This window comes from Citrus sinensis, chromosome 1 (genome assembly GCF_022201045.2).
Source record: "Citrus sinensis cultivar Valencia sweet orange chromosome 1, DVS_A1.0, whole genome shotgun sequence".
Taxonomy (NCBI): Eukaryota; Viridiplantae; Streptophyta; class Magnoliopsida; order Sapindales; family Rutaceae; genus Citrus; species Citrus sinensis.
Genome location: NC_068556.1, coordinates 1,318,712 through 1,332,786, shown reverse-complemented (window position 1 = coordinate 1,332,786; position 14,075 = coordinate 1,318,712). Strand labels below are relative to the sequence as shown.

Below are 14,075 nucleotides of genomic sequence, written 5' to 3'. Positions count from 1 at the left end.
GATGTAGTTGGGTGTTAAACAAGCTTAATGGTTATTTGACTTATATGTATGTTGCTCAAAATCTGTAGTAGCATTTTGTCTTGATTTTACTTATTACAAATCTATATTTCTGTTGATGACTCATTTAATGGATACTAACTAAAAAGGAGCATAAAAAAAATCTGACTTAGTGGAAAAAATCAGACAATAAATGGTTTTAGATTGAGTTTCTTAAGTTGAGTTAATCTCAATTTGAATAAGGCCATGCTTAATTTAAGATTAGTGAAGAATTAGATATACTGATTCACCTTGTAGGACAATTGGAATCTAGAACGCATAATGCTATATCTAATATTAGCATAACAACTAGTCATTGTTAGGTTGCATATAGATATAAGATATGGAACCTGCGACAGTTGAGGATGCATGAGAGATTTTGCCTAGTGCTGTAGTAGATGCTATAACAACAGTACTGTAATTGAAGAAAAATAGTTAATACCATTAAATTTAGAAACTAAATTACTAATTTCCCATTGATTATATCTTTGTATTTGACCTAAGATTTCTTAATTTGCATTTTGTTTATTGTATTTTTTTAAAAAATTTCATTAGATCATTAAATACATCAATAATTTTATTTTTAATTAGACTTAGATTGCACTGTTAAGATTATTGTAGCAAGCCCTATAACATCAATTCACGTGGAGACGATCTAGATACCAATAATTATATTACTTGTTCTGTACACTTGCACATTGACACATATAGCAATATGCATCAAGAATAAGCCACGTGCACTCATCGAATTGTACACTTACTCATGACACCTATAGCAATATACATCAACAATAAGCCACGAGTACTTATCGACTTAGCCTTAGTTTTAGATTTAGTTTGCCAAAGTAGTAAGGCAAAAGACTTTATTGAGAAGCTTCAAAAGATTCATACAGCTACACAAGAGTCTCTAAAGAAGACTGCTGAAGGTTATAAAAATTTAGGCAGATAAAAGATGTCAAGCTTTAAAATTTTAGGTGGGAGATCTTGTTTGGGCTCTGCTAACCAAAAACAGGTTTTCAATTAGCGAGTACAACAAGCTTTCCATCAGGAAAATTAGACCATTGGAGTTATAGAGAAAATAAATCCTAATGCCTACAGATTAAAGCTTTCCAGTCATGTCCGCACCTTGGATGTATTCAATGTCAAGTATCTTATTCTTGTTAGAGGCGAACATAATGCATATGTTGTTATTGACAATTCGAATTCGAGTGCAAATCCTCTCCAACCTGATAGGAATGATGTAGATTAAGAATCTTTATCATATTTGGATTAGTTTCCTTATTATCTAAAGTTTAGGACTTTTGTTTTCGTTTCTAGTTTATAATTTTGTTTTCTTTTTACTTCTTGATTTAGGATAATTACTACTAATATAAATAACACTCTCTTGTAGCCTTTGAAGACATATTTAAGTTTAATAATAATTTTAGTCTTGAAAACTCTATGCAAGTTTTTGAGTTTAGTTAATTATCGGCATTATGTGGAATCAAAGCGTTTTAACACCTAAGTTCACGATATTCTTTTGAATGAATGTGAATTTAAATTGTTCCTTTATTTCGATATTCTCAAGAATCAACAGAATATTTAAACATTAAACTTTTGTTGCGTCACAAGGTTCTAATTGTAAAAAATCTTTCTGAAATTAAAGTGTTAAAATTAGTTTCCAAGGGGACTAAAATGTAATTCTCGCAATAAATAATAAGACAAATACATAGAATAAAAGTGACGTGGGTTAAGCTAATATATATAATGCATATAGAATAAAAAACCTGGATTATACCAATCAAATTACTTACTTTCAATTTTAATAAAAATAGTAAGAAAAATATAAATGGACAAAAAAGAAGTAGATCTTTTTATATCACCTACTAAAAAAAAAAAATCTTCAACTGTCGAATCAAAGTAAAGAAGGAAACAAACTCGCAGACCAATAAGGAACACCGAGATCGGATGCACAATAACATATAATATGTAGCACAATAACTGCCATAGGCATGGACATGGTTATAGTGAATAGCAACATTACAATTGACATCCCCTAAAAGGCACCTCCCTCAACGTATGAAGTGTATAAGGAAGAATTCAGCATAGTATAACTGCAAGTGTGATAAAATAACAAGTTACTTTGTAAGTAAATAATACAACTTGCTAGAATTTCATTTTGTATTCACACATAGAAGTGGGAATCACTTACTTTAAAAATGAACATATACAAAGATTGCATTGATTTAGCATCGGAGAGATCTATCGTTCGAGTTTGATGCCACAAAATGAAACCCAAAACAGAGTGGCCTATCATCTACAAGGACAAAAAAGTGTTAACTAATGAGTTATAAAGATCACATTCAAGCACATGCTAAATTTTTGGAAGAAAATTATTAAAATTCTTACGGTGACAAGTTTGCATAGCAAGAAAGGCGAAGAAGCTCCAGTTAGTATAGCAGCTCCATAAGCCATTAATAGCATACTAACAGAAATTGAAAACACCTATAGAAAAGAAAGCATCATCTGTTAGCAAATTCTTATTTTGTGATTCATTTGATTATCTATAGAAATCTAAAAGTGATAAAGAAAATAATTTACTCACTTTTTCTTTTCCCAAGATGACAGGGAGTGTTCGAAGGCCAAATTCTTTATCGCCTTCCACATCAGGTAAATCCTATTATAAGTCCGAAACAAGTAAACCTAAAACCTGTTGCTGATGGTGAATATGATATGTATATATATAAAGTTAGCTTCGGTCTGAAATTTAAAGTTTAGGAGTTTACATCATTGTAAACTGTCCTTTTCTGTTTTACAATGTTGTGGACTCATCTCAAATTTTAATCTTAGATTAAAATATTTTAGCTATATATATAGATATGGAGTAATTTTATAGTAAGGGATCAAATCCCTTACGATAAGTTAAAAGATACAAAATACATATTGCAATTAAAAAAAAAAAACTGTATTTTAGTGTATGTGTGTGTATACTTTTGTTTTTAGGTCAATTAGGTTGTCTTTTACACACACACTTGACACAAATTTTGAGCCATCAATTTTATATATTTTAATGGTATCTATTGAAAGTCAAAATAGCATTTAGTGATGTCAATTCATCCACCATTAAATTGTACAAAATCAATAGCTCAGAATTTATGTAAAAATTTTAAATAGAAAGATATATATTATATGTCTGTACATTCAATTTCTAAAATTACCTTGACGAATGCAATTGCAATGTTGAAGATCCCCATGAAAGCAGCAGCAAACAACAATGGTTTCGTGAATTCTAGAGGTCTACCGAGCACATATTTCTGAAATAGACATATATCAAACCCACTTTATTAATTGGTTTGAAAATATCACCAAATGATGACGTGAAATCTGCAAGGCTCCTCGTATTATTTCCACTGGTTGGTTCCTCCTTCTATTGGTTGAATAAGGTGAATGCCAAAGGCAATGTCGAAAAGTAAGCCGGGAAAGGCTACTTGTGGGGTTTTGTTTCGTAATGATAAGGGCAATTCTTGGGGTGGCCTTCTGCCCCCCCCCCCCCCTCCCCCCCCCCTTTTGCAGAACTAATGGTTGTGATTTTAGCTATTGAGCAGGCTCGTGAGCATTACTGGCATCATATAGTTATTTAGAGGGATTTTATCTTTTTTTCAAAGAGATGCTCATGGCCTTCGGTCTTATAGGTTCTGTAAGGCGATGTTTTTTCGGCTATTACTACTGTTGTTTCTGGCCTTTCGTCTTCTGTTTAGTTTGTCATTTATCTTTTTTGTTGGATTGTTTGGAGTCAAGTTGTTTTTAATTTTTAATTTTTATTAAATCAATTTTTCCTTGCTTCGGCAAGATTTATTCAAAATTAAGAATTTGTGTAGATATACCTGAACGTGTACAAAGTAAGGAAATTGAAGCAGAAGTCCGTTTAGAATCATGATGGTCACCGCAGCCATCAGTGGACTTCCCTTCCATCGAAGAAGGGGCAGCTGCAAGATCGAGAAGAACAATTAGATGCAACTTTATTTGATCGAATAATCAATTTTGTAAAATAAGTAATCCAAATGCTAGATCATATATAGTAAGTGATTAAATTGAATTTAGTTCTCTTAGAACTGAAGCACTTGAATTTCTGATTAATTTGGATTTTTATTATGCTTACATCGATGGAGTAAGCAGCTCCAACTATCCACCAGGTGATGAGGCCGATAAAAAGTGGAGGAGATCGAAGCATAATCCCCATAGCAACACTCTGTAACTAAACTGAGATCATTCAGATGAAAGTAACGAAAAGTGTCCCAATAAATTAAAGTCCCTTTATCTTAATCAATCACGGATCCATTTTCCCCGGGTTAAATTGAAAAGTTAATAATTGAGCCATCCGATATCGAACGATAAATCAAAAAGATTGATATCATCCATCCTGATTACTAATTAAAAAAGATTAATTGACTCTTCACTAATAAATCATTATTCTCAAATTATATTAATCTTTTAAGTCCAAAATCACTTGTGCGAATTAATAAGAGTGAACTGATTAGAAGCAATTGTTAGCCAATGCTTACCGTCATTGTTGATATTACAGCAATTGCAACTCCCTCTCCTATTGAAAAGTCTCCAGAAGCAAGGGGGAGATGAGGCTTGTTAACCTTTGACAATGTTATGCTGAATTGTTAACATAGCAGCAAAAAATAACATTGAAGTATGCATCAAATTTAAAATCATAATATGAAATACCTTGTCTATTTCAACATCAGACAATTGGTTTATGGCAGTCACAAAAATATTCATCAGTATCGCTGGCACCATGGACTGAATTATCAACAAAAAATAGTGTCACAAATAACTGTGATAATTTATGACAAGCAAGCAGGCAGTTTCTCGATCACTTAAAATTGGAAAATGATATTTAAATATTACAGAGACATCAAAATAACAGAAACATATAGCACTGTACACGAACAGTGTCGTTTTGGTGTGTCTTAGTGTTATTGTTCAGTGAACAGTGACAATATTTCTATCTTAAATATGAGTGCTCCCTAAAATTTACCTTTAATACTTCCATGAAAAATGTGGGAGTCAAATCAGCAAGACTTTGTACCGGAAGTAAAGAAGTTGACAATATCCCTACAATCTGATCAAATAAAAAAAAAATTAATTATATCTATTAATTACAAAATCTTATTATCACTATATTTATGAGTGCTTGTTAAATCTGGAATTAAAATTCAGGACGGAGGATTCTAATCCTGGATCTGATAAGCACTCTCTATATGTATACTTCTAAATAAGTAGTAACGTTCAAATAAAACTTTAATAAAATGAGAGATTTTTTGGAAGAAAAAAAAATCACTCCAATACACTACAACAAAATACATTGTATTAGAATATTCATTTTTTTTGTTTTTTAGTTTATCCATTTTAATAAAGTAATGAATCTCTTATTAGATAATAATTTTCTAAAGAAGATATTATATAGCCGAAAGCCCCCAATACTTGATTAAATGATTTTCAAACATCTTTCTTTATTTAAGATTATTTGTATTCAAATCTTGGGATCGAAAGAGGCAAAAAAAAAAAAAAAATTGATTTGAGATTTGTCTTTTATCTTATATATATAATCATTTTTTAGTGAGGGCGTCCTTATACTTTTTAAGTGAGAATGTTATTAATATACAAAAATATATATATAGTTTTTAATGTATTAAAATTTTACTTTTTGTATTAGTGACATCGTTATTTTAATATATTAAAGTGGAAATGTGTGTGTACATGTACGTATGTATGTATGTATGTATGTATGTATGTATGTATAGCTAAAAATTAAGCAGCTCACAATGCCAATCCAAGTGTAAGGACGAGTAAGACGATAGAGTGCATCTAACTTCTTGTTCAAAACATCAACAAAGCTTGTCGAAACAATTTTAGTATTATCATCTTGTGACGCCAGAGGAACTGTTGATTTGTTCAATGTTTTATGATTTCTGTTGATTATATCCTCCTCGGTTCTTGTTTTATTGGTTAAATAAAGTGAACCTTGCGTGGGGCTTGTTTGGGAGGAGCATTTGATAGGATACTTTTTGCCTTCTCTTTTGTATACCAAGCCATGTCTTTGCGTCACGGGCGACCATAATGTTTTAGTAGAACCTGAAAGAGCCAGAGAATATAAAATATTATCAAACAAATATAAAAAAGTTGATGATTTTTTGTAGGGGTGGGCACGGTTCGGTTCGATTCGGTTCGGTTCGAAATTAAGTAGAACCGATTTAAATCGGTTATTTTATAAAAAGAACCGAATAAGAACCAAACTCAATAAGAACCGAACTCAAACGGTTCTTTTCGGATTGGTTCGGTTCGGTTCGGTTTTTTCGGTTCTGGGCCTATTGGGCCTATTTTGAATTTTTAAATTTTTAGCCCATTGGACCTCATAAATGTAATAATTTTTTTTAACAATTAATTTATCCTAATTTTATTACAAATATTAACAATAAATACAAAGTATTCAAAACACATTTTATCACTAATATCTTACTAATTATTAATAAGATACTCCCAAAATATGAAATATTAAAATTTCAAAATACATAACCAAACTCCAATACTCCATCTATATAAACATAATCATAATGTTATAAAGGGAAATAACACATGTTTGATTTGAATAAAATTATGTTTGATTTGAATAAAATTATTAACACATGTTTGATTTGAATAAAATAAAAAAATAATTCGGTTCTTCGCTTCGGTTTTTCGGTTCAGCTAAGTGAACCGAATACCGAACCGACATTTCGGTTTTTTTTACAAACGGTATATTTGGTTTTTTTAAAAAATAAAAACCGAACCGAATTAAAAAAAACCGTCGGTTCGGTTCGGTTTTTTTAACATTACGGTTTTTTTGCCCACCCCTAATTTTTTGTTTTTTCACTGGTCTTTTACACATTGTAAGGTTGAAACGATATTCTCGCATTCAGTATAAAGTTTCCTAATGGTCAATTATGGTCAATTGTGATTGTACAGTTGAATACTTAAATAAGTTGCTAATAACGAGGACTTATTGATAGGGATTAGACGATTGTCGGTCGACTGGCATTTTACATTTTAATTTTGCATTCAATTCAAGGATAGTTTAAGAACTTATTTAACTATTATAATTAGGGATGGTAATTTAATCTGGACCCGAATCAGATCCGAACAAACTTGGATAATCCGGTTCGGGTTCAATTCATACCAGATTAAAATAAATCCAGTATTTAGATTAAATTTTATTGACCCAAATGTATCCGAGTCTAATTCTGAGTTCGGGTGAACTTGTATATCCGAAACTCATATCCGGATATCTTTAATTTAAAATTATTTTTTTAATATAAAAAAAAAAAAGAGAGATGCCCTAATTTCACACTTTCACAACCTAGCCGGCACCTCAATTCTTCTCTTCTCTTCTCATCTTTTTCCTCCTTCAACTCTTCTCTTCACAAATCATGCTCAGACAGTGCAAGCGGCCATATGATATAAGGATATGCAAGATTAGAACAAGAGACTACCGAAGAACATACTCATCATAAAAATGCGCCGTCGAAATGGCTTTACAAAGTATACGTTGAACTAAGATCAGAATATATTAGAAGGAAAACAAGAGAAGAGACTTACCAGGCTGTCGCAAAGGATTGAGTTTGACAAGGAAGGTTGAAGCAGAATTCATTTGAAGTAGCGCGATTTGATCTTTTATATCTTTCTTCTAAACTTCGTATGTAATGTTCAATGTGTATTGTGCAGTGAGGTTCATAAAGTTTACAAGATCATACACTTAATATATATATTTGTCCTTTGCTTCTAGTGAACGAAGCAGCCCGCCAGCATTTATTAAAAGAATATTAAAATGCGACTAACCAGCATAGATTATATAAAAGATCATTTATCTAAATTGATTGGGTTAATTATAATTTACCCCTAATTAAATTGACTATTTTAAAAACATTTCCCATATATATGGGAGAGAGAGAGTGTTAAGGAAGCACGTGTTAACAGCATGGTCAGCAATGCGGCAGATAATGGTCAGCAATGGCGATGAAAAGAGAGGACGAAAAATCAGACGGCTTTCTTGACTTTTCCTTGCACACGGCTTATTATTGTTTTTTATTTTTACTTTTAAAATTTTAAGCTAACGTAATAACTTAAGTGGCGTTTATTTTTTAACTTAATGATTTAAAGTGACTTAACTTAATTAATTAAGTTAATTAGAGATATTTATTTTTATAACTTAATGAGACTTTTTAAATAATTTTGACTTAATAAAATAAATCAATTTTTTAACTTTTACTTAATGGAGAAATTTGAATTAAATTAATTACTTGCTAATGTAAAAAATATCCCTGCTTTATAATTTATTTTTCATGTCTATCTCAAAACTCACCCATAGACATTTACCCCACATAAAAATATCTCTATTTTTTCTTTCTTATATTATATACGATAAAATTTGAAATTTATAGTATTTTATATATTAAAATTCTAAAATAATTATGTATTCACTTGAATATAGTTTTACTTATAAATGTTAAAATATTGTGATATTTAATATATGATTTATTTGACATTCAAATTTAATAAGGATACAAATGTAAAAGTACATATTTTCAGCTTTTTAAGTTGAAAAAAACAAACAACTTAATACTTATTTTTTGAGATTTAGACAAAAAAAAACATATTATTCAGATTCAGATATTCAGATTTATTCACAATTCAAACTAATTCAAGTCTATTTAGATTTCAAACAAAAAAATAAACACCACCTTAATCTCCTTCCCACAAATATCAAATAATTTTTTTTTCATTTCAAGTGAAATTTACAATCCACTCACAGGCTCACAGCTCATCATTGTAAAGTCAAACATTATTTATTCAATCCTAATAATTTAACAATCTTATCTTAAACAATGCTATTCCAAAAGTGTAATCATTTAGAGTAGTTGTACATATTTTATATTTTATATTTTAAATAATATAATATTTATAAATTAATTAATAAAATAGTACAACTAATTTAATTAAATTTTATAAATAGTTATTAATTATTTAATAAATAATACATCATTTTAAATAAAATGTAAAATAAAAAAATTTAGATGTTCATCATTGTTTAATAATTTAACAGCCTTATCTCAAATAACGTTATACCAAAAATAAAAAATAAAAAGTGCAATAAATTATTTTAATAATTCAAAAGTCTTAAATTTTGTTCGGTGCCACCCACCTTCCCACTCTCTACACGATTAAAATAGCTTATCTTCAACAGGAAACGGAAAGCCAATTATCCCGGTTCCCGATGGCCGAGGGAGGCTCGAACTGCGAACGCAGAAATTATTACTATATATATTTTCTCTTTTAAAATTTAAAAATCTATTGAAAATTTATAGTATTATTTCTCCAAACTTCCAGAGTTTCAGAGATATAAGTATCTTTTTTCTTAAAATTTATCATAGCTACCCCCACCTTGTGCGACAACCACCAAACTAGCAGATTTTGGTGGGATTTTTGTCATATATATATATATATATATTTAAAAATATTGATACTTTCTATGTTCTAGATTTTGATTGGTCCTTATCCACTTAGATCTAAATTTAAATTTGCGATAGATATAACAGTTTTTGATGATATTATTGTCATGATCTGGTTTGTTTGCACTTACAGGTTTTCAGCATCCAAAGAACTTTATTTCTTTTTTTTTTACATAAGAAACAGTTGCATCTAATTAGGGGACTGAGCCTTACCCCTTAAAATAACTATATTACTATAACAAACATTATATATAACTTATATCTAATTTAAGAGTTATACCTAGTAAAACATGTTAATAATTAAATAATATTTAATTTATTAAGTGTAACTCTTAGGGCTTGTTTGAAATTACTTGAGTCTCAAAAGTTTATGTATGAAAGTTAAAAGTTAATTTTACTGTTTGGTAGTTTTTTTTTTTGGAAATCACTTTTGACAAAATCACTTTATCTTACAATAGATTTTGAAAAGTAATGAAAGAGTAATTTCTCAAAATTTGATTTTAAAACCAAATAATAATATGTTGAGATAACTAAATAAAAAATAAAATTAATAATATAAAAATATTTATTTTAGTTATCAATTATTATGCGTACACAATAAAAAAAATATTTTTACATACATATTTATAAATGTTTAAATAAATTTTATTCAACATTATATCTAATTTATTAAACACATTAGATTACTTTTAAAAATAAATTTTACCAATGTTTGACTGATTATTTTCGCAGTTGATTATATTTATAGTACAATTAATAACAATTATTTTGAAAGTTACAATATAACCAAATTGTAAATTGCATATAATTTATGATGAACCTGAAAAACAATAACAAAGAGCAAACTTTAAGGAAAAGGTAATCTCCAAGTTACATTTAGTGTACCTTAAAACCATTAAAAATATTATAAAAATAAATAACGACAAGTAGACCAATCTCTACTTTTGTCTAGTTTCTTATGATTGTAAATTACAGTAAATACATGGGGCTTAAGAAAATTTATAACTTGAAAATTGCTAAATCAAGTGATAAGATGGCAATTGAAAAGAACTGAAGAGGTAGTCTAGTCTTGGTTATTTAGAACTAACTCACTATATTGGCCTCAACTAGGAGTGACAAAACGAATAAACGAATCGTATTCGAATCGAATCGTGAATGAATTGGGTCAAAATTCTGCTGACTCAGATTTGATTCGTTTATTTAACGAATTGAAATCTCAGGATTTGGATTCAATTCATTTATTAAACGAATATCCGGTTCAATTTATTTAATCTGTTTAGTAGAATTAATAAACAAATCAAATTAAATTTAGATCCTTTCACAATTCCTTTATCCTATAGAGAATCGAATTGAATATGAATTCGTTTACAAAAATATAATTAATAAACAAAAATTAAGCAAAATAAAAAAAACTATAAATTTAACATCCTACAAAATACAAACTTATTATCATTGATAATTACTATAATAGCCTCCAAACTTTAAATTTTTTTCATGCATATTTAAGTATAAAAAATAATTTAATTAAACAAATTTTAAACAAATGGATGATATTTGATTCGTTTATAACCCATTTATTAAAAGAATTCTAAACAAATAAACGAATCAATATCCTAAAACCTGAATTCGATTCGTTTAGTTAGCAAATCGAATCGAATTCATCTATTTATTATACGAATCAAAATTTTCAAACCTAAACCCATTTATTTTGCATCGAATCAAATAAATAAATTCTAACCCAAATTGCCTACCCTAAGTCCCCAACTAAAAGGAAAAAAATGCATGTAAAAGGACTGCATTGAAAGTTTACGAACGTAAACAGTGGAGTTAGACCTTGGTCTCTAAACCAAAATTCCTTGTTCGAGAATTGAATGTGATAGTGAAATTTAAACAACATTTATATATATGCAGTAGTCTGTTTAAATCGAGCTTATATAATTATAGATCTATAATTATAGTGCTATTATACTATACAATATGTCAATATGTGGTAGTTGTTGAGGGAAGGGGTAGGGGTTGGAGGTAAGATTACTTGGTCATAAATTCGAAAAATTAGTCTATCAGATAGAGATATTTATGATCTATGAAACTTATAAGTTAGTCATTATTTTTTACGGTGACTCTTTTTTACAACATGAAATAAATTTCAGTTTTTATAACTTCTTATTATGTAATTTAATTTTGGATAAATTTTTTTTGGATCTGTTACTGTGAAGTTGTGTACTATTGTCTAATATGTAAGGTAGCTAGCATGACTTTCATTCTCCCTCTCCATATAATTGGGGAAATTTACGAAAATAACCATAAAATTTTTATTATTTTCACAATTAACCCTCTCAACTTTTTTCTATCAATATTAGCCAAACACACGCTTTTCTCCCCAAATTACCCTTCTTTGCAAACGAAAAGAAGCTTGGTGCGACAGGCCCAAGTCTTGGTGCGACAGGCACCTGTATTTGTTTGTTTTCGCCGGTCCTTTCGTCTTTGTTCGTCTCTTCTTATTCGTATGTAATATCTTCTTCTACCTTAGATCGAATCTCATCCGACAGCCCAAACAACAAAACAAAATAAGCTTTTTAATTCTCCAAAATCCAATTTCGGAATTCAAATTCCCCGGGATTTTCCATCAAAAGCCACGTTGCGAAATGCTAGGCGGGCAGTACGGAGACCTACCTCCACCCTCCGATGAGGACAAACCCACCAACACGACCACCACTGTCTGGTCAATTTTCGCGCCACCACAAACCATCCTCAAGCCCCAATCCAAACCCAAAACCACCCAAAATTCTCTCCCGACTAGACCCCATTCCTCACCTGCAATCGCACCTTCCCTCGACGACGTGGTAGCGCTGCCGCAACCGGCATTGGTTGACGTCACTTCGACCGTAATCGAGGGGCACGACCCCGCTAGACCGAACGATTACGAGGATTATAGGAGAGAGAAGAAGAAGAAAGAGGTGGATGCTAAAATTAGTAGAGAACTGGAGAGAAGAAGGCAAGAGGAAGAGGAAAGGGAGATGAGAGAGAGGGGTAATTTGGTCTCAACGGTTCTTTTATGGCTAATGTTGATAGAAATTTGTTTGAGGGGTTAAGATGGAAAAAACTAAAAATTTTATGGTTATTGGTGTAAATTTCCCATATAATTGATATATACACTTGAAGATCATTAATAATTTGACCAATTATAGTGTAGCTAGCACATTGTCTTTGAATGGTCAACAAACAAGTTACCTATATTGCAAGTATTTTACAGCCTGGCTGGGGCTGCTTTCAAATTGAGCCGACATTACTACAAAACAATAATGTTTGGGATCTCAACGTTGGGATTTCACTTCTGTTCTAATGTTATGTGTTACTTATTTATTAGGTGATGGATTTCATAACTAATAAAATTATTTAACCACCATCTAATGAATTAATGCCAGCTCAATTGGGAATCAAATATATGTCGGGATACCTAGCATTGCTCTACTTCAAAAAGATCCATAAGAATATGTCCTATGTATTATCAGACCCGTCTTTGTAATTGCAATTTTATCCTTACAAAGAATTACCAAAAAGAGCATATTTGTATGTATGTATGTATATGTGTGTGTATATAGTATAAGAGATTCTCTGAAACATCAATTTGATAGATATTGCTGCAGTTAGCTTGCGCAGAACATACATTCTTCATTTTTATATATATGGTCACTAGTTAATGATGGATGTCAAAGAAAAGCATTAAGATATTTTTTTTAAGGGTTGGTCTTGGCAATGTCCTTATACGAGTTTTTCTATGTAATACGATTTATGTTTGGCTTTGTTAGAGCACTTTTAGATAATATCTTGTGTGATCTTGTTAAGTACGCTACCTGTTGGACGGAGGAAGCTAAGGAAATATAATAGTGCTATAATTTCTTGTGGTGGTTAATTTCTGAGATAACAGAAGTTAAGACTCTCAGTAATCTTCTTTTTTGGAGTACTTATTACATTTGCCCTTTGAAATCCTTAAGGATATAGAGAGTAGCAAAGAAAGCATCAAATAAGAAAGAAAGGAGAACGAGGACCACAATTACCTTAGGCAATACTAAGTTCCATGATTTGTCTTTCTCTCTCCAAATTGTTTTGTAGCCTTGGTGCGAGAAGGCTTCTAATGCACTCGTGACAGCTCATCCATAATTCCAACTAATCATTTTCTTTTCCAAGCAGGCTCGATAGCATTTCAGTTAGTGGACCTAAGGAGACCAATAAGGATGACAAGCCCCCCAAGGATTAAAGGGCACCTGACTCTAAGTTACCCAAGATCCCACAAAGAAATGTCACCTATCAAGTGGTCCTAACTCCCACCAAACTTATCAATAGGCCTTTGGTCCAATGGAAGAAGCCTTGCACTTACAATGTTGAGTGCAAGGGTTCGAGTCTCCATAAGAGCATTATGGATATTAGTTTCAGTTCTTTCTCAATTATTAATTAATTGAGTGGAGACAGTCTTTCCCTTACGAAATGTGAGTGGAGTAGACATCC

General features: G+C 30.6%; 1 protein-coding gene across 2 annotated transcripts; it reads right to left on the bottom strand.

The window, feature by feature from the left end:
* Nucleotides 1-1,817: 1,817 nt before the first annotated feature.
* Nucleotides 1,818-7,906, bottom strand: LOC102618351 (coumarin 8-geranyltransferase 1b, chloroplastic-like). 2 transcript variants are annotated; one of them, XM_052436735.1, is made up of 12 exons: nt 7,660-7,906; nt 5,849-6,159; nt 5,063-5,146; nt 4,750-4,824; nt 4,578-4,661; nt 4,175-4,270; nt 3,900-4,001; nt 3,234-3,329; nt 2,621-2,692; nt 2,425-2,520; nt 2,228-2,332; nt 1,818-2,129 (listed from the first exon to the last, which is right to left on the bottom strand). In XM_052436735.1, exons 1-12 carry the CDS (start codon nt 7,709-7,711, stop codon nt 2,088-2,090), a joined length of 1,215 nt encoding a protein of 404 aa, XP_052292695.1. In that variant the 5' UTR covers nt 7,712-7,906; the 3' UTR covers nt 1,818-2,087. The 2 variants fall into 2 exon arrangements, with proteins under 2 accessions (XP_052292695.1, XP_006483442.1); XM_006483379.4 differs by having other exon boundaries at nt 4,175-4,264; nt 7,660-7,905.
* Nucleotides 7,907-14,075: the final 6,169 nt, after the last annotated feature.

What these genes read in the sequence shown, in the direction of transcription:
- LOC102618351 (XM_052436735.1), bottom strand. Translation starts at nt 7,711, where the DNA reads ATGAATTCTGCTTCAACCTTCCTTGTCAAACTCAATCCTTTGCGACAG. An exon ending in CTGATGTTGAAATAGACAAG is followed by an intron (nt 4,662 to 4,749) that starts GTATTTCATATT and finishes ACATTGTCAAAG; the next exon opens with GTTAACAAGCCTCATCTCCC. An exon ending in CTTACTTTGTACACGTTCAG is followed by an intron (nt 3,330 to 3,899) that starts GTATATCTACAC and finishes TGTCTATTTCAG; the next exon opens with AAATATGTGCTCGGTAGACC.